The sequence below is a fragment of the Bombina bombina genome, chromosome 5 (genome assembly GCF_027579735.1).
Source record: "Bombina bombina isolate aBomBom1 chromosome 5, aBomBom1.pri, whole genome shotgun sequence".
Classification (NCBI taxonomy): domain Eukaryota; kingdom Metazoa; phylum Chordata; class Amphibia; order Anura; family Bombinatoridae; genus Bombina; species Bombina bombina.
In genome coordinates this window covers 539,565,689-539,587,474 of record NC_069503.1, presented here as the reverse complement: position 1 = coordinate 539,587,474, position 21,786 = coordinate 539,565,689, and the positions used below count along the sequence as shown (strand labels likewise).

Here is a 21,786-nt window from a genome sequence, read left to right as displayed (position 1 = left end):
AAATAAATAAATATATATATATGGTGTAAAACTGCATACTGGCAGACAGCTGCCAGTACCTAAGATGGCGGTAATTAGTTAGAAGGGGGAGGGTTAGAGAACCTTTTGGGAGGGATCAGGGAGGTGGGAAGGTAAGGGGGTAATCCTACACTAAGGACAATAAAAATAAATAAATATATATATATATATATATATGTGGTGTAAAACTGCATACTGGCAGACTGTCTGTCAGTACTTAAGATGGGGGTAACCATTGGGGGGTGGGGAGGGAAGAGAGCTGTTTGAGAGGGATGAGGTAGGGATCAAGGGATGAGAAATGTCAGGTGGGAGGCTGATCTCTACACTAAAGCTAAAATTAACCTAACAAGCCACCTGATTAACTCCTTCACTGCTGGGAATAATAAAATTGTGGTGCGCAGCTGTAATTAGCAGCCTTCTAATTACCAAAAAGCAATGCCAAAGCCATATATGTCTGCTATTTCTGAACAAAGGGGATCCCAGAGAAGCATTTACAACCATTTGTGCCATGATTGCACAAGCTGTTTGTAAACAATTCCAGTGAGAAACCTTAAGTTAGTGAAAAAGTAAAAAAAAAAAAATTGATCGCATTTGGCGGTGAAATGGTGGCATGAAATATACCAAAATGGGCCTAGAACGATACTTTGGGTTGTTTACAAAAAAATAAATATATAGTTTTCATAGGTAAATAAAAAAGGCTCTATTTCTGTTTAAATGGAGTGATGGCAAAAATGCTAAAAATGCTCTGGTCTTTTGTTGACGTTTTAGTATGAAATGTCCGGTCCTTAAGGGGTTAAATAATTGAATAAAACAGTAATAGAAATACTTACCTCACAACGGTAACATTCTATATGATAATCTTTATCCATAGATACTACTCGAATGGTTTCATCTGTACCCTTCAAATATAAAAATGTAAAAAGTTTTAACTTGTAGCTTTTTTGTTGTTCATTGAAGCCTCTGTATTTCCCCTTATAAATGTTAAAAAAACAAAATGTATGCTTACCTGATAAATTTCTTTCTTTTGCGATGTACTGAGTCCACGGATTCATCTTTACTTGTGGGATATTATCCTTCCTAACAGGAAGTGGCAAAGAGAGCACCACAGCAGAGCTGCCTATATAGCTCCCCCCTTAACTCCACCCCCCCAGTCATTCGACCGAAGGCCAAGGAAGAAAAAGGAGAAACTAAAAGGTGCAGAGGTGACTGAAGTTTTTAAACAAAAATACCATCTGTCTTGAATAGACAGGGCGGGCCGTGTACTCGGTACATCGCAAAAGAAAGAAATTTATCAGGTAAGCATAAATTTTGTTTTCGTTTGCATGATGTACCGAGTCCACGGATTCATCCTTACTTGTGGGATACCAATACCAAAGCTTTAGGACACGGATGAAGGGAGGGACAAGACAGAAACCTAAACGGTAGGCACCACTGCTTGTAAAACCTTTCTCCCAAAAATAGCCTCCGAAGAAGCAAAAGCATCAAATTTGTAAAATTTGGAAAATGTATGAAGCGAAGACCAAGTCGCAGCCTTACAAATCTGTTCAACAGAAGCATCATTTTTAAAAGCCCATGTGGAAGCTACCGCTCTAGTAGAATGAGCTGTAATCCTTTCAGGAGGCTACTGTCCAGCAGTCTCATAAGCCAAACGGATGATGCTTTTCAGCCAAAAGGAAAGAGAAGTCGCCATAGCCTTTTGACCCCTACGCTTTCCAGATTACACAACAAACAAAGAAGATGTTTGACGAAAATCTTTGGTTGCCTGCAAATAAAATTTCAAAGCATGAACCACATTAAAGTTGTGCAACAGGCGTTATTCTTACTAGAAGGATTAGGACACAGAGAAGGAACAACAATTTCCTGATTGATATTCCTGTTAGTAACAACCTTAGGTAGGAACCCAGGCTTGGTACGTAAAACCACCTTATCAGCATGGAACACAAGATAAGGCGAGTCACATTGTAATGCAGATCGTTCAGAAACTCTTCGAGCTGAAGAGATAGCAACTAGGAACAAAACTTTCCAAGATAAAAGCTTAATATCTATTGAATGCATGGGTTCAAACGGAACCCCCTGAAGAACTCTAAGAACTAAATTTAGACTCCATGGCGGAGCAACAGATTTAAACACAGGCTTAATTCTAGCTAAAGCCTGACAAAAAGCCAGAACGTCTGGAACATCTGCCAGACGCTTGTGCAACAAAATAGACAGAGCAGATATCTGTCCTTTTAGAGAACTAGCTGACAATCCTTTCTCCAATCCCTCTTGGAGAAAAGACAAAATCCTAGGAATCCTGATTTTACTCAAGGAGAAACCTTTGGATTCGCACCAAAAAAGATATTTACGCCATATCTTATGATAGATTTTCCTGGTAACAGGCTTTCGAGCCTGAATCAAGGTATTTATGACTGACTAAGAGAAACCCTGCTTTGATAGAATCAAGCGTTCAATCTCAAAGCAGTCAGTTGCAGAGAAATTAGATTTGGATGCTTGAATGGACCTTGAATCAAAAGGTCCTGTCTCAGCGGAAGAGACCATGGTGGAAGAGATGACATGTCCACCAGGTCTGCATACCAATTCCTGCGTGGCCACGCAGACGCTATCAAAATCACTGATGCTCTCTCCTGTTTGATTCTGGCAATCAGACGTGGAAGGAGAGGGAAAGGTGGAAACACATAAGCCAGGTTGAACGACCAGGGTACTGCTAGAGCATCTATCAGTACAGCCTGAGGATCCCTTGACCTGGAGCCGTAAACAAGGAAGTTTGGCTTTCTGACGAGACGCCATCAGATCCAATTCTGGTGTGCCCCATAGGCGAACCAGTTGAGCAAACACCTCCGGATGGAGTCCCCACTCCCCCGGATGAAAAGTCTGACGACTTAGAAAGTCTGCCTCCCAGTTCTCTACACCTGGGATATAGATCGCTGACAGATGGCAAGAGTGAGCCTCTGCCCAATGGATTATCCTTGAGACCTCTATCATCGCTAAGGAACTCCTTGTTCCGCCCTGATGATTGATATAAGCCACAGTCGTGATGTTGTCCGACTGAAACCTGATGAATCTGGCCGAAGCCAGCTGAGGCCATGCCTGGAGAGCATTGAATATCGCTCTTAGTTCCAGAATATTTATCGGTAGGAGAGCCTCCTCCCGAGTCCACAAACCCTGAGCCTTTAGGGAATTCCAGACTGCACCCCAGCTCAGAAGGCTGGCGTCTGTCGTCACTATAACCCATTTTGGCCTGCGGAAACACATTCCCTGGGACAGATGATCCTGTGACAACCACCAAAGAAGAGAGTCTCTGGTCTCTTGATCCAGATTTATCTGAGGAGATAAATCCACATAATCCCCATTCCACTGATTGAGCATGCATAGTTGCAGTGGTCTGAGATGCAAGCGAGCAAGCGGAACTATGTCCATTGCCGCTACCATTAGACCGATTACCTCCATACACTGAGCCACTGACGGCCGAGGAATGGAGTGAAGAGCTCGGCAGGTGGACAAAATCTTTGATTTCCTGACCTCCGTCAGAAATATTTTCATGTCCACTGAGTCTATCAGAGTCCCTAGAAATGAAACTCTTGTGAGGGGGAAAGAGAACTCTTTTTTACGTTGACCTTCCACCCGTGAGATCTTAGAAAGGCCAACACTAAGTCCGTGTGAGACTTGGCTAGTTGGAAGGTCGACGCTTGAATCAGAATGTTGTCTAGATAAGGCGCCACTGCTATGCCCCGTGGCCTTAGAACTGCCAGAAGGGACCCTAGTACCTTCGTGAAGATACGTGGCGCCGTGGCCAACTCGAAAGGAAGAGCTACAAACTGATAATGCTTGTCCAGAAAGGCGAACCTGAGGAACTGGTGATGATCTTTGTGGATAGGAATGTGTAGATACGCATCCTTTAAATCCACAGTGGTCATATATTGACCCTCCTGGATCAATGGTAAGATAGTCCGAATGGTCTTCATCTTGAAGGATGGGACTCTTAGGAACTGGTTTAGGATCTTGAGATCCAAAATTGGTCTGAATGTTTCTCCCTTTTTGGGAACAATAAACAGATTGGAGTAGAACCCCTGCCCTTGTTCTGCTTCTGGAACTGGGCAGATCACACCCATGGTAAAAAGGTCTTTTACACAGCATAAGAACGCCTATCTTTTTGTCGGGTTTACAGACAATTGAGAAAGATGGAACCTCCCCCTTGGAGGGGAGTCCTTGAAATCTAGAAGGTATCCCTGGGTTACAATTTCTACTGCCCAGGAATCCTGAACGTCTCTTGCCCAAGCCTGAGCGAAGAGAGAGAGTCTGCCCCCTACTAGATCCGGTCCCGGATCGGGGGCTACCCCTTCATGCTGACTTAGTGGCAGCAGCAGGCTTTTTGGCCTGTTTACCCTTGTTCCAAGCCTGATTAGGTCTCCAGGTTGGCTTGGATTGAGCAAAATTCCCCTCTTGCTTTGCAGCAGAGGAAGAGGGACCACTCTTGAAGTTTCGAAAGGAACGAAAATTATTTTGTTTGGTCCTTGTCTTGTTTGACTTATCCTGAGGGAGGGTATGACCCTTCCCTCCAGTAATGTCTGAAATAATCTCTTTCAGAGCAGGCCCGAATAAGGTCTTACCTTTGAAAGGGATGGACAAAAGCTTAGATTTAGATGACACATCAGCTGACCAGGACTTAAGCCATAACGCTCTACGCGCTAAAATGGCAAAACCTGAATTCTTTGCCGCTAACTTAGCAAGATGAAAAGCAGCGTCTGTAATAAAAGAATTAGCCAACTTAAGAGCCTTAATTCTGTCCAAAATATCATCTAATGGGGTCTCCATCTGAAGAGCCTCTTCTAGAGCCTCAAACTAAAAGGCAGCTGCAGTGGTTACAGGAACAATGCATGCTATAGGTTGAAGAAGAAAACCTTGATGAACAAAAATTTTCTTTAGGAGACCCTCTAATTTTTTATCCATAGGATCAATGAAAGCACAACTGTCTTCAATAGGTATAGTTCTACACTTAGCCAGAGTAGAAATAGCTCCCTCCACCTTAGGGACCGTCTGCCATGAGTCCTTTATGGTGTCAGAAATAGGGAACATTTTCTTAAAAACAGGAGGGGGAGCGAACGGAATACCTGGTCTATCCCACTCCTTAGTAACAATGTCTGAAATTCTCTTAGGGACCGGAAAAACATCAGTGTAGACAGGAACCTCTAAATATTTGTCCATTTTACACAATTTCTCTGGAACTACAATAGGGTCACAATCATCCAGAGTAGCTAAAACCTCCCTGAGCAACAAGCGGAGGTGCTCTAGCTTAAATTTAAATGCCGTCATAATCCTGAATCTGTCTTAGGGAACTTCTTTCCTGAATCAGAAATCTCTCCCTCAGACAGCAAATCCCTCATCCCTACCTCAGAACATTGTGAGGGAATATCGGATACGGCTACTAAAGCGTCAGAAGGCTCAGCATTTGTTCTTAACCCAGAGCTACTGCGCTTCCCTTGCAACCCAGGCAGTTTAGATAAAACCTCTGTGAGGGTAGAATTCATAACTGAAGCCATATCTTGCAAGGTGAAAGAATTAGACGCACTAGAAGTACTTGGCGTTGCTTGTGCGGGCGTTAACCGTTGTGACACTTGGGGAGAACTAGATGGCAAAACCTGACTTCCTTCTGTCTGAGAATCATCTAATGCCAAATTTTTATAAGTCAAAATATGCTGTTTGCAATTTATAGACATATCATTACAAGTGGGACACATTCTAAGAGGGGGTTCCACAATGGCTTCTAAACAAATTGAACAATGAGTTTCCTCAGTGTCAGACATGTTTAACAGACTAGTAATAAAGCAAGCAAGCTTGGAAAACACTTTATTTAATGAAAAAAACACAATTTGCAAAAACGGTAAGAGAAAAAAAGGCATACACAAACTGCAAAACAGGGTAAAATTGCTTCAAATTTTCAAAATTTTTTACAGTGTACCCACTAAGCCTTAGAAGGATTGCACCACAAGTAAATAAACAATAACCCCACAAATGACAAAACCGGATTGAAATTTGTCTAAAAACCGGAAAAAAACCTAATAGCACCTTGCCACAGCTCTGCTGTGGCCCTACCTGCTCTTAGGAACAATAATCTGGGGTTAAAGCATTGAATAAGCCTTCAGAAGACTCTCAGTAACTCAGGAGAAGTTGCTTGCTGCTTGTCTGAATTACTAAGTGCACAACTAAGGCGGGAAAATAGGCCCCGCCCACCTCACTCGATGTTGCTGGGGCCTACAGAAATCTAGCAAACTATGTTTGAAAACCATGTGGGTTATAACAACCCTAAATAAGCCAAATGACCCCTCAAGCAAACGTTCCCATAAACATAAAAAAAACGTTACTCCCAGAACACACAAACATTTGTCACTTTCTAATAAACAAACTAAGTGCCCCCCCAAAAAAACTTAGCCCTTCATGCAAGCTAGTAAAGCCTCTTTCATACTAGGATTACTGCTTCCCCTTCCCCTAATGGGGATACTGTCAGCCTTTCTGAGTTAACACAGTCTCTGCAGAAAATATGACTGAACATACCTCATTGCTGCGTAGCAAGAAACCGTTCCTTACACTGAAGTTTTCCTATACTCCTCAGCTTCTGTGGGAACAGCAGTGGACCTTAGTTACAATGCTAATATCATAATCCTCCAGGCAGAAATCTTCATCTATGTACTGCCTGAGAGTAAATAGTACAACACCGGTACCATTTAAAAATAACAAACACTTGATTGACGTAAAAATTAAACTAACAGCTTAACATCTCTTTCACTTTACCCTTCCTGCTTAGAGCGGGCAAAGAGAATGACTGGGGGGTGGAGTTAAGGGGGGAGCTATATAGGCAGCTCTGCTGTGGTGCTCTCTTTGCCACTTCCTGTTAGGAAGGATAATATCCCACAAGTAAGGATGAATCCGTGGACTCGGTACATCATGTAAAAGAAATAATAATTTTACATGTAATATAAGAAAATATGTGTCACTGAATAAGGCTTGGATTTTTATTTAATACAATGTACATCATTTTTGAAGAATGATAATGTATTTTCAGAAAGAGAAATAGTCCAATGGCACTACCACAATCAGTTACAAAACCGCCATCCCCAGATACCCCAAGTTTAAAGTAAGTATACATAATATCTTTATTGGGGTTTGTCGGTGCTATGTGTATATTTCAATGTTATAGAAAGCACTTATAAAGATTGGTAAGGGAACCTGATCTTCAAAACAGAAACACATATAGCACTCGTAGTATAAAGAAAATATACAGCTTCATCAGCTGGTTGTAATAAACAGCATATTTATATAAACTCATGGGCTCACAAAAAAAGTTAAAAAATTTACCTTTATTAAGTTTGATAAATAAAAACATAATTTATGTAAGAACTTATCTGATAAATTAATTTCTTTCATATTGGCAAGAGTCCATGAGCTAGTGACGTATGGGATATACAATCCTACCAGGAGGAACAAAGTTTCCCAAAACTCAAAATGCCTATAAATACACCCCTCACCACACCCACAATTCAGTGTAACAAATAGCCAAGTAGTGGGGTGATAGAAAAAGGATTAAAAAATGTAAAAAATAGCCAAGTAGTGGGGTGATAGAAAAAGAATTAAATAAAGCATACAAAAAAAGAGGAACTGGAAATATAATTGTGCTTTTATACAAAAAATCACTAGAAAAAAGTCACTAGAAAGTGAGGGATGAAATAAAAACAGCCAAAAATTAAATCCACAAAAAAATAAGTTTTTTCTCATAAATTTAAAGAAAAAAACTTAAAACATAAGTGAAGAATCAATCTGAAACAGCTGCCTGAAGAACTTTTCTACCAAAAACTGCTTCAGAAGAAGCAAATACATCAAAACAGTAAAATTTTGTAAATGTATGCAATGAAGACCAAGTTGCTGCTTTGCAAATCTGATCAACTGAAGCTTCATTCTTAAAAGCCCAAGAAGTGGAGACTGAACTAGTAGAATGAGCTGTGATCCTCTGAGGCAGGGACTGTCCAGCCTCCAAATAAGCTTTATGAACCAAAAGCTTTAACCAAGATGCCAAAGAAATGGCAGAAGCTTTCTAACCTTTACTAGAACCAGAGAAGAAAACAAAGACTAGAAGTCTTCCTGAAATCTTTAGTAGCTTCAACATAATATTTCAAAGCTCTTACAACACCCAAAAAATGTAAAGATCTTTCAAGAGTATTCTTGGGATTATGACACAAGGAAGAAACAACAATTTCCCTACTAATGTTGTTAGAATTCACAACCTTAGGAAGAAATTTAAACGAAGTCCGCAAATCAGCCTTATCCTGATGAAAAATCAGAAAAGGAGACTCAAAAGAGAGAGCAGACAATTCTTAAACTCTTTTAGCTGACGAGATAGCCAAAAGAAACAACACTTTCCAAGAAAGTAGTTTAATATTCAAAGAATGCATAGGCTCAAAAGGAGGAGCCTGCAAAGTCTTCAAAACCAAATTAAGATTTCAAGGAGGAGAGATTGATTTAACAACAGGCTTGATACGAACCAAAGCCTGAACAAAACAGTGAATATCAGGAAGCTTAGCAATCTTTCTATGAAATAAAACAGAAAGAGCAGAGATTTGCCCCTTCAAAGTACTTGCAGACAAACCTTTATCCAAACCATCCTGAAGATACTGTAAAATTCTAGGAATTCTAAAAGAATGCCAGGAGAATTTATGAGAAGAACACCATGAAGGTCTTCCAAACTCAATAATAAATCTTCCTTGAAACAGACTTACGAGCCTATAGCATAGTATTAATCATTGAGTCAGAGAAACCTCTATAACTAAGCACTAAGCGTTCAATTTCCATACCTTCAAATTTAACGATTTGAGATCCTGATGGAAAAACGGCCCTTGAGACAAAAGGTCTGGTCTTAAAGGAAGTGGCCAAGGCTGGCAACTGGACATCCGGACAAGATCCGCATACCAAAACCTGTGAGGCCACGCTGGTGCTATCAGAAACACATATGATTGTTCCATAATGATCTTGGAGATCACTCTTGGAAGGAGAACTAGAGGTGGAAAGATCATCTGGACCATCTCCGCCTAAGGATCCCTGGACCTGGATAGGTACCTGGGAAGTTTCTTGTTTAGATGAGAAGTCATCAGATCTATTTCTGGAAGACCCCACATCTGTACAATCTGACAAAATACATCTGGATGGAGAGACCACTCCCCTGGATGTAAGGTCTGACGGCTGAGATAATCCGCTTCCCAATTGTCTACACCTGGGATATACACCGCAGAAATTAGACAGGAGCTGGATTCCGCCCAAGAAAGTATCTGAGATACTTCTTTCATAGCTAGGGGACTGCGAGTCCCACCCTGATGATTGACATATGCCACAGTTGTGATATTGTCCATCTGAAAACAAATGAATGGTTCTCTCTTTAACAGAGGCCAAACCTGAAGAGCCCTGAAAATAGCACTGAGTTCTAAAATATTGATTGGTAACCTCGCCTCTTGAGGTTTCCAAACCCCTTGTACTGTCAGAGATCCCCAGACAGCTCCCCAACCTGAAAGACTTGCATCTGTTGTGATCACAGCCAAGGTAGGACGAACAAAAGAAGCCCCTTGAACTATATGATGATGGTCTAACCACCAAGTAAGAGAGAGTTGAATGTTGGGATTTAAGCATAATCAATTGTGATATCCGAGTTTAATCCCTGCACCATTGATTCAGCATACAAATCTGTAGAGGTCTCATATGAAAACCTCATATGAAAACGAGCAAAGGGGATCGCGTCCGATGCTGCAGTCATGAGACCTAAAACTTAAAAGGGAATGATTGACACTGAAGGTTTCGACAAGCTGAAACCAATTTCATTCGTCTCTTGTCTGTTAAAGACAGAGTCATCGACGCTGAATCTATCTGGGAACCTAAAAAGGTGACCCTTGTCTGAGGAATCAAGAAACTCTTTGGTAAATTGATCCTTAAACCATGTCTTTGAATAAACAACACTAGTTGATTGGTGTGAAATTTGGCTAAATGTAAAGACTGAGCTAGTATCAAAATATCGTCCAAATAAGGAAACACCACAATATCCTGTTCTCTGATTACAGATAGAAGGGCACCGAGAACCTTCAAAAAGATTCTTGGAGCTGTTGCTAGGCCAAATGCAAGAGCGACAAATTGGTAATGCTTGTCTAGAAAAGAGAATCTCAGAAACCGATAGTGGTCTAAATGAATCGGAATGTAAAGATATGCATCCTGTAAGTCTATCGTGGACATATAATAACCTTGGTGAACAAAAGGCAAAATAGTCCTCATAGTCACCATCTTGAAAGTTGGGACTCTTACAAAACAATTAAAAAACTTTAGATCCAGAACTGGCCTGCATGAATTTTCTTTCTTTGGGACAATAAATAGATTTGAATAAAACCCCAGACCCTGTTCCTGAAACGAACTGGAATTATTACCCCTGAAAGCTCTAGATCTGAAACACACTTCAGAAAAGCCTGAGCCTTCACCGGATTTGCTGGAACGTGAGAGAGAACAAATCTTCTAACAGGAGGTCTTACTCTGAATCCTATTCGATACCCTTGAGAGACAATACTCGGAATCCACTAATTTTGAACAGAATCTGCCCAAATGTCTTGGAATAATTTCAATCTGCCCCCACCAACTGAACTGGATCGAGGGCTGCACCTTCATGCAGACTTGGGGGCTGGCTTTGGTTTCTTAAAAGGCTTGGATTTATTCCAACATGAAGAAGGTTTCCAATTGGAACCAGAGTCTTTAGGGGAAGGATTGGTTTTCTGTTCCTTCTTCTGTCGAAAAGAACGAAAACGATTAGAAGCTTTAGATTTACCCTTAGATCCCGCCAGTGATAGTTGAAATAATTGAATCCAACTGAGAAACAAATAAATTGTTACCTTGGAAAGAAAGAGATAGTAATCTAGACTTAGATACCATGTCAGCATTCTAAGATTTGAGCCATAAAGCTCTTCTAGCTAAAATAGCTAAAGACATAGATTTAACATCAATTTTGATTATATCAAAATAGCATCACAGATAAAATGATTAGCATGTTGAAGCAAACAAACAATGCTAGACAAATCAGGATCTGTTTCGTGTTGCGTTAAGCTATCCAACCAAAAGGTTGATGCAGCCGCAACATCAGCCATAGAAATGGCAGGCCTGAGAATATAGCCAGAATATAAATAAGTTTTCCTTAGATAAGATTCAAGTTTCCTATCTAAAGAATCTTTAAAAGTACTGTCTTCCATAGGAATAGTAGTACGTTTGGCAAGAGTAGAAATAGCCCCATCAACTTTGGGGACTTTTCCCCAAAACTCTAATCTAGCCGCTGGCAAAGGGTACAACCTTTTAAACCTAGAAGAAGGAAAGAAAGAAGTACCAGGCTTAATCAATTCCTTAGCAATCACATCAGAAATAGAATCAGGAACTGGAAAAACCTCAGGATTACCCACAGGAGGTTTATAAACAGAATTGAAACGTTTACTTGTTTTGATATCAAGAGGACTAGACTCCTCAATTTCCAAAGTAACCAACACTTCTTTTAACAAGGAACGAATATACTCAATCTTGAAAAGATAAGTAGATTTGTCAGTGTCAATGTCTGAGGTATGATCTTCTGAATCAGAGAGATCCTCCTCAGAGGAGGATATTTCAGTATGTTGTCGATCATTAGAAATTTCATCAAGTTTTAAAAGACCTTTTACGTTTATTAGAAGGTGGAATAGCAGACAAAGCCTTCTGTATCGAATCAAAAATATACAACAGGGATATCATGTACATTAGATTTTGAAGGAACAACAGAATCTGTACTAGTACTGATGGAAACGTTTTCTGCGTGCAAAAGCTTATCATGACAACCTACTACAGCTGGAGATATAATCTCAGCTAATTTACAACAGATACACGTAGCTTTGGAAGAATTGTGATCAGGCAGCAGGGTTCCAACAGTTGCTTCTGAGGCAGGATCAGACAAATGCTAGACAAATCAGGATCTGTTTCGTGTTGCGTTAAGCTATCCAACCAAAAAGGTTGATGCAGCCGCAACATCAGCCATAGAAATGGCAGGCCTGAGAATATAGCCAGAATATAAATAAGTTTTCCTTAGATAAGATTCAAGTTTCCTATCTAAAGAATCTTTAAAAGTACTGTCTTCCATAGGAATAGTAGTATGTTTGGCAAGAGTAGAAATAGCCCCATCAACTTTGGGGACTTTTCCCCAAAACTCTAATCTAGCCGCTGGCAAAGGGTACAACCTTTTAAACCTAGAAGAAGGAAAGAAAGAAGTACCAGGCTTAATCAATTCCTTAGCAATCACATCAGAAATAGAATCAGGAACTGGAAAAACCTCAGGATTACCCACAGGAGGTTTATAAACAGAATTGAAACGTTTACTTGTTTTGATATCAAGAGGACTAGACTCCTCAATTTCCAAAGTAACCAACACTTCTTTTAACAAGGAACGAATATACTCAATCTTGAAAAGATAAGTAGATTTGTCAGTGTCAATGTCTGAGGTATGATCTTCTGAATCAGAGAGATCCTCCTCAGAGGAGGATATTTCAGTATGTTGTCGATCATTAGAAATTTCATCAAGTTTTAAAAGACCTTTTACGTTTATTAGAAGGCGGAATAGCAGACAAAGCCTTCTGTATCGAATCAAAAATATACAACAGGGATATCATGTACATTAGATTTTGAAGGAACAACAGAATCTGTACTAGTACTGATGGAAACGTTTTCTGCGTGCAAAAGCTTATCATGACAACCTACTACAGCTGGAGATATAATCTCAGCTAATTTACAACAGATACACGTAGCTTTGGAAGAACTGTGATCAGGCAGCAGGGTTCCAACAGTTGCTTCTGAGGCAGGATCAGATTGAGACATCTTGCAAAATGTAAAAGAAAAAACAACATTAAAGCAAAATTTACAATTTCCTTATATGTAGGCTGACCATATTGCCTCTTTAAAAGGGGACACATATGAAAAATACATATGTCAGGGTTCTTATAACAGAACATTATTCAAAGCATTTCATTAAACAGCCCTGACATATGTATTATTCATATGTGTCCCTTTTTAAAGCAGCAATACGGTCAGTCTACTTATATGGCAGTTTCAGGAATGGGAAAAAAGGGCAAACAGCATAGCCCTCTGAACATATAGAAGGCAAGAGGCATATAGGAAGTAGGATGAAAAATAAATTAAATTTTTTGGCACCAAGTATGATGCACAACGCAAAAGGAAGTTGAATTTTTTTTGGCGCCAACCACATCCGGAAATTACGCAAGTTGCGTCATAACAGACGTAACCTCATGCAAGGAAACCTGGCGTCAACTAAGACACCGGAAATGACAAACTTTCATCATCAAAGACGTACCTTCGCGCCCAAAAAATTCTCAAGCCAAGAATGACGCAATAAATAGCAGCATTTTGTGACCTCGCAAGCCTAATTTTGCCCATGAAATTTAAAGAAAAACAGTCAATTAGAAAAAAAGGACTATACCCCAGGTAAGAAAAATAACTTCCTAAAACATGCTTCCCAAACTGAAACGGACAGTCTGCAAAAGGAAATATACATAGACTTGACTCATGGCAAATATAAGTAAAATACATATATTTAAAACTTTATATTAATACATAAAGCGTCAAACCATAGCTGAGAGTGTCTTAAATAATGAAAACATATTTACTGAAAGATACCCATTCACATATAACAGATAGCCAAACCAGTACTGAAAAAGTATCAGCAGAGGTAATGGTATATAAGAGTATATCGTCGATCTGAAAAGGGAGGTAGGAGATGAATCCCTACGACCGATAACAGAGAACCTTTGAAAAGATTTCCGGCGAGGAAAACCATAAAATCAATAGGCGATACTCCTTTCACATCCCTCTGACAAACACTGTACTCTGAGAGGAATTGGGCTTCAAAATGCTGAGAAGAGCTTATCATAGAAGAAAAATCAAGCACAAACTTACTTCACCACCTCCATAGGAGGCAAAGTTTGTAAAAACTGAATTGTGGGTGTGGTGAGGGGTGTATTTATAGGCATTTTGAGGTTTGGGAAACTTTGCCCCTCCTGGTAGGATTGTATATCACATACGTCACTAGCTCATGGACTCTTGCCAATTACATGAAAGAAAACAGAATTTATGCTTACCTGATAAATTACTTTCTCTTGCGGTGTATCCAGTCCACGGATTCATCCTTACTTGTGGGATATTCTCATTCCCTACAGGAAGTGGCAAAGAGAGCACACAGCAAAGCTGTCCATATAGCTCCCCCTCTGGCTCCGCCCCCCAGTCATTCGACCGACGGTTAGGAGAAAAAGGAGAAACCATAGGGTGCAGTGGTGACTGTAGTTTAAACAAGAAATTTTAACCTGACTTAAGTAATTTATCAGGTAAGCATAAATTCTGTTTTCTCTTGCAAGGTGTATCCAGTCCACGGATTGATCCTTACTTGTGGGATACCAATACCAAAGCTTTAGGACACGGATGAAGGGAGGGAACAAGACAGGTAACCTAAACGGAAGGCACCACTGCTTGCAAAACCTTTCTCCCAAAAATAGCCTCCGAAGAAGCAAAAGTATCGAATTTGTAAAATTTGGCAAAAGTATGCAGTGAAGACCAAGTCGCTGCCTTACAAATCTGTTCAACAGAAGCCTCATTCTTGAAGGCCCAAGTGGAAGCCACAGCTCTGGTGGAATGAGCTGTAATTCGTTCAGGAGGCTGCTGCCCAGCAGTCTCATAAGCCAATCGGATGATGCTTTTAAACCAGAAGGAAAGAGAGGTAGCCGTCGCTTTTTGACCTCTCCTCTTACCAGAATAGACAACAAACAAAGATGATGTTTGTCTGAAACCCTTAGTTGCTTGTAGATAGAATTTCAAAGCACAAACCACATCAAGATTGTGTAAAAGCCGTTCCTTCTTAGAAGCTGGATTAGGACACAGAGAAGGAACAATGATTTCCTGGTTAATGTTCTTATTAGAAAAAACTTTAGGAAGAAAACCAGGTTTGGTACGCAAAACTACCTTATCTGCATGGAACACCAGATAGGGTGAATTACACTGCAAAGCAGACAATTCTGAAACTCTTCGAGCAGAAGATATAGCTACCAAAAACAAAACTTTCCAAGATAATAACTTAATATCTATGGCAGTGCTTTCCAAACTGTGTGTCGGGACACACTAGTGTGTCGGCAGCAGTGTGTAGGTGTGTCCCTGCTTCAGCACAATTTTTTTTAAATTTAAATTTTTTTCAATTTTTTTGGGGGGTTTCTGACTTTCCTCCTGCCTGCTACACATATCACATGGTTGACACGTGATTGATACCTAGTGGGTCACAGATCATCTTAACCTATTGGCGGCACATTGGCTACTGACTGCACGTGTAGTCTCCTTAATTGGCTTGTGACTGCACGTGTAGTCAGTGAGTGGGACAGCAGTGGTTTGCAGCGCGGGCAGTAGTCAGTCGGAGTCACAGAGCTCTGAGGGCCGTAGCTTAAACGCTGAGCTGAAGTCAGAAGTTAGTGGGGGGGTTTTTGCAACTAGCTCCCAGTAGTGCATTGCTCTTCCTGCTCTTGATATATGGATAGGAAGGGGAAGCTTAAAAATGCGAGTGTCTAATATTCCACCAAATATTCAGAAACTGTGTTCATCCCATCAACCTCATACATTCCATTAAAATAGTAAGTAGCTATTGGTGTTAAACTTTTTTTTTAATTCTTGCACATACATACTGTTACTTGTAAATACATTTTGTTATTATATAATTTATTTATGTGTCCGTATCTCTTAAAACAGGTTAGTTTAACCTCCTGTATGCCAGTACAACTGAATTACTGTGTCGCGAAATGATGTAGGTCTAAAAAGTGTGTCATCAACATGAAAAGTTTGGAAATCTCTGATCTATGGAATGTAAAGGTTCAAACGGAACCCCTTGAAGAACTGAAAGAACTAAATTTAGACTCCATGGAGGAGCCACAGGTTTATAGACAGGCTTGATTCTGACTAACGCCTGTGAAAACGCTTGAACATCTGGTACTTCTGCCAGACGCTTGTGTAAAAGGATAGACAGAGCGGATATCTGCCCCTTTAAGGAACTAGCTGATAAACCTTTCTCCAATCCTTCTTGGAGAAAAGACAATATCCTTGGAATCCTAATCTTACTCCACGAGTAACCCTTGGATTTACACCAACAAAGATATTTCCACCATATCTTATGGTAAATTTTCCTGGTGACAGGTTTTCTAGCTTGAATCAGAGTATCTATGACTGATTCAGAGAACCCACGCTTGGATAGAATTAAGCGTTCAATCTCCAAGCAGTCAGCTGCAGAGAAACTAGATTTGGATGCTTGAATGGACCCTGTATTAGAAGATCCTGCCTCATTGGCAGTGTCCATGGTGGGACAGATGACATGTCCACTAGGTCTGCATACCAAGTCCTGCGTGGCCACGCAGGAGCTATCAGAATTACCGAGGCCTTCTCCTGTTTGATTCTGGCTACCAGTCGAGGGAGAAGGGGAAACGGTGGACAGACATAGGCCAGATTGAAGGACCAAGGCGCTACTAGAGCATCTATCAATGCCGCTTTGGGGTCCCTGGTCCTGGAACCGTAAAGAGGAAGTTTGGTGTTCTGACGGGACGCCATCAGATCCAACTCTGGAATGCCCCATAGCTGAGTCAGCTGAGCAAATACCTCCGGGCGGAGTTCCCACTCCCCCGGGTGAAAAGTCTGACGACTTAGGAAATCCGCTTCCCAGTTGTCTACTCCTGGGATGTGAATTGCAGATAGATGGCAAGAATGATCCTCCGCCCACCTGATTATCTTGGTTACTTCCTTCATCGCTAAGGAACTCTTTGTTCCTCCCTGATGATTTATGTATGCTACAGTCGTGATGTTGTCCGACTGAAATCTGATGAACTTGGCCGCCGCTAGCTGAGGCCATGCCTGGAGCGTGTTAAATTTCGCTCTCAGTTCCAAAATGTTTATCGGGAGAAGAGACTCTTCCCGAGACCATAGGCCCTGAGCTTTCTGGGAGCCCCAGACCGCGCCCCAGCCTAACAGACTGGCGTCGGTCGTTACAATGATCCACTCCGGTCTGCTGAAGCACATTCCCTGCGACAGGTGATCCTGAGACAACCACCAGAGAAGAGAATCTCTGGTTTTCTGGTCCAGTTGGATTTGAGGAGACAAATCTGCATAATTTCCATTTCACTGTTTGAGCATGCACAGTTGCAGTGGCCTGAGATGAATTTGAGCAAAAGGGACTACGTCCATTGCTGCTACCATTAATCCGATTACCTCCATGCACTGAGCTACAGATGGCCGAGGAATGGAATGAAGAACACGGCAAGTACTTAGAAGCTTTAACCTTCTGACCTCCGTCAGAAAAATTTTCATTTCTACCGAGTCTATTAATGTTCCCCGGAAGGGAACCCTTGTGAGCGGGGACAGAGAACTTTTTTCGGTGTTCACCTTCCACCCGTGAGACCTTAGAAAGGCCTTGGCTCTGGGAAAAGACGACGCTTGTATTAAGATGTTGTCCAGATAGGGTGCTACTGCAATGCCCCGCGGTCTCAGTACCGCTAGAAGGGACCCTAGCACCTTTGTGAAAATTCTGGGAGCGGTGGCCAACTCGAAGGGAAGGGCCAAGAACTGGTAATGCTTGTCCAGAAAAGCGAACCTTAGGAACTGATGGTGATCTTTGTGGATAGGAATATGAAGGTACACATCCTTTAGATCCACGGTAGTCATATATTGACCTTCCTGGATCATCGGTAAGATTGTCCGAATGGTTTCCATCTTGAAAGATGGAACTCTGAGGAATTTGTTTTGAATTTTTAGATCCAGGATTGGTCTGAAAGTGCCTTCCTTTTTGGGAACCAAAAACAGGTTTGAGTAAAAACCCAGTCCTTGTTCTGTAATTGGAACTGGATATATCACTCCCATCTTGAGTAGATCTTCTACACAGCGTAAGAACGCCTCTTTCTTTGTCTGGTCTGTAGACAGACGAGAAATGTGGAACCTTCCCTTTGGAGGAGAGTCCTTGAATTCTAGAAGATATCCCTGAGCAACTATCTCTAATGCCCAGGGATCGGGAAAGTCTCTTGCCCAAGCCTGAGCAAAGAGAGAGAGTCTGCCCCCTACCAGATCCGGTCCCGGATCGGGGGCTACCCCTTCATGCTGTCTTAGTAGCAGCTGCAGGCTTCTTGGCCTGTTTACCTTTGTTCCAGCCCTGCAAAGGCTTCCAGGTTGCCTTGGGCTGTGAAGTGTTACCCTCTTGCGGTAGCAGAGGCTGAAGCAGGACCGCTCCTGAAGTTGCGAAAGGAACAAAAATTAGCCTTGTTTTTAGCCTTAAAAGGCCTATCTTGCGGGAGGGCATGGCCCTTTCCCCCAGTGATATCCGAAATAATCTCTTTCAACTCGGGCCCGAAAAGGGTCTTTCCCTTGAAAGGAATATTCAGTAATTTTGTTTTAGATGACAAGTCGGCCGACCATGATTTAAGCCAAAGCGCTCTGCGCGCCATGATGGCAAAACCAGAATTTTTCGCCGCTAACTTAGCTAATTGCAAAGCGGCATCTGTGATAAAAGAATTAGCCAGCTTTAGAGCCTTAATTCTATCCATAATTTCGTCATATGAGGTCTCCGTCTGGAGCGACTCCTCCAGCGCCTCAAACCAGAAAGCCGCTGCAGTAGTTACAGGAATAATGCAGGCAATAGGCTGGAGAAGGAAACCTTGTTGAACAAATATTTTCTTGAGTAAACCTTCTAATTTTTTATCCATAGGATCTTTGAAAGCACAACTGTCTTCAATTGGTATGGTTGTGCGCTTGGCTAGTGTTGAAACTGCCCCCTCTACCTTAGGGACCGTCTGCCACGCGTCCCGCCTGGGATCAGTTATGGGGAACATTTTCTTAAAGATAGGTGGGGGAACAAAAGGTACACCTGGTCTTTCCCACTCCCTAGCAACAATATCCGCCACCCTCTTAGGGATCAGAAACGGATCAGTGTATACAGGGACTTCTAGATATTTGTCCATTTTACACAATTTCTCTGGGACCACCATAGGGTCACAATCATCCAGAGTTGATAAGACCTCCCTAAGCAGTATGCGGAGGTGTTCCAATTTAAATTTAAATGCTAGTGAATCTGATTCTGCCCGCTGAGAAACTTTTCCTGAATCAGAAATTTCTCCCTCAGACATAACATCCCTCGCCCCCACTTCAGAGTGTTGTGAGGGTACATCAGATAAGCCTCCCAAAGCTTCCGACTGCTCCTCATCTGTTCTCAAAACAGAGCTTTCGCGCTTTTTAGGGAAAACTGGCAGTTTGGATAGAAAGGCCGCAAGGGAATTATCCATGACTGACGCCAGTTGTTGCAATGTAATAGGTGCTAATGCACTAGAGGTACTAGGTATCGCTTGAGCGGGCGTAACTGGTGATGACACATGAGGAGAGGACGGCGGACTATCCTCATTACCTTCAGTCAAAGAATCATTTAGGGCTATATTTTTAAGTGACACAATATGATCTTTAAAGTGTATAGACACATTAGTGCACTTGGGACACATTTTGAGTGGGGGTTCCACCATGGCTTCTGAACACAGAGAACAAGGCTTTTCCTTAGTGTCAGACATGTTTAACAGATTGGTATTATACACAAGCAGGCTTGGAAAAACACTTTATGTAATAAAAAATACAATTTGCAATAAATGGTACTGTGCCTTTAAGATAATAAAAGCGCACACAATTTTACAAAACGGTGAAAAATGAACCAAATCTCTTGAAATTTTTACAGTATGTGCCTAATGCTTCGATATGATTGCACAGCAAGATTAACCCTTTAATGCCCAAACCGGAGCTGCCTAAAGCAAACAACCGGTTAATAAACTACAGCACCTTGCCACAGCAGCCTGCTGTGGCCCTACCTTCCCTTAAGGATTGAATTTGAGAAAAACAAGCCTCCGGAAGTCCTCAAGCAGTCTCTGGACCCATGTGAAGCAGCATGCAGGGAAATCTTGTCAAAATAAACTGCGCAACTGAGGCGCGAAATTAGGCCCCTCCCACTCCACTCCGGAGCTGTGGGGCCTTCAGAACCCAATTTAGGTGACTAAAAATAATGCCATGTGGAATAAAACCCCAATAAACACATCAAAAGTGCGTAAAAGTGTCAATAAAGAGTATTTTTAAACAAAATAATCAATTGCCCTGTTAAAGTGATAACCAGTCTATTGAGCGCACTTAAATAAGCCTCTAGTTCTATACTAAGTTTCAGAACATGGCTTACCATTCCCACATGGGGAATCTTGTCAGTCTTCTAGCATTATCTTGTCTTGACAAGAAAAGAGATGACTGAAACATACCTCAAAGCAGTTAAGCCTGCAAACTGTTCCCCCCAACTGAAGTTTTCTGGTACTCCTCAGTCCTGTGTGGGAACAGCAATGGATTTTAGTTACAACATGCTAAAATAATTTTCCTCTCAGCAGAATTCTTCATCATATTTCTGCCAGAGAGTAAATAGCACAAACAGGTACTATTTAAAAATAACAAACTTTTGATTGAAGATATAAAAACTACAAATCTAACACCACATTCACTTTACCCTCCCGTGGAGATGCTACTTCTTAGAGCGGCAAAGAGAATGACTGGGGGCGGAGCCAGAGGGGGAGCTATATGGACAGCTTTGCTGTGTGCTCTCTTTGCCACTTCCTGTAGGGAATGAGAATATCCCACAAGTAAGGATGAATCCATGGACTGGATACACCTTGCAAGAGAAATAGGAAATTACATTAAGAACACACTTACAGGGAGTGCAGAATTATTAGGCAAGTTGTATTTTTGAGGATTAATTTTATTATTGAACAACAACCATGTTCTCAATGAACCCAAAAAACTCATTAATATCAAAGCTGAATAGTTTTGGAAGTAGTTTTTAGTTTGTTTTTAGTTATAGCTATTTTAGGGGGATATCCGTGTGTGCAGGTGACTATTACTGTGCATAATTATTAGGCAACTTAACAAAAAACAAATATATACCCATTTCAATTATTTATTTTTACCAGTGAAACCAATATAACATCTCAACATTCACAAATATACATTTCTGACATTCAAAAACAAAACAAAAACAAATCAGTGACCAATATAGCCACCTTTCTTTGCAAGGACACTCAAAAGCCTGCCATCCATGGATTCTGTCAGTGTTTTGATCTGTTCACCATCAACATTGCGTGCAGCAGCAACCACAGCCTTCCAGACACTGTTCAGAGAGGTGTACTGTTTTCCCTCCTTGTAAATCTCACATTTGATGATGGACCACATGTTCTCAATGGGGTTCAGATCAGGTGAACAAGGAGGCCATGTCATTAGATTTTCTTCTTTTATACCCTTTCTTGACAGCCACGCTGTGGAGTACTTGGACGCGTGTGATGGAGCATTGTCCTGCATGAAAATCATGTTTTTCTTGAAGGATGCAGACTTCTTCCTGTACCACTGCTTGAAGAAGGTGTCTTCCAGAAACTGGCAGTAGGACTGGGAGTTGAGCTTGACTCCATCCTCAACCCGAAAAGGCCCCACAAGCTCATCTTTGATGATACCAGCCCAAACCAGTACTCCACCTCCACCTTGCTGGCGTCTGAGTCGGACTGGAGCTCTCTGCCCTTTACCAATCCAGCCAAGGGGCCCATCCATCGTGCCCATCAAGACTCACTCTCATTTCATCAGTCCATAAAACCTTAGAAAAATCAG

The 21,786-nt window shown here is 41.4% G+C and overlaps 1 protein-coding gene across 1 annotated transcript in view; it reads right to left on the bottom strand.

The window, feature by feature from the left end:
• LIMD1 (LIM domain containing 1) overlaps window positions 1-21,786 on the bottom strand; it is a 117,362-nt gene that overhangs the window by 2,079 nt on the left and 93,497 nt on the right. Inside the window, exon 8 of the mRNA XM_053714486.1 lies at window positions 849-917. Coding sequence (XP_053570461.1) covers window positions 849-917 — 69 coding nt within the window. The remainder of the gene's footprint in view (window positions 1-848; window positions 918-21,786) is intronic.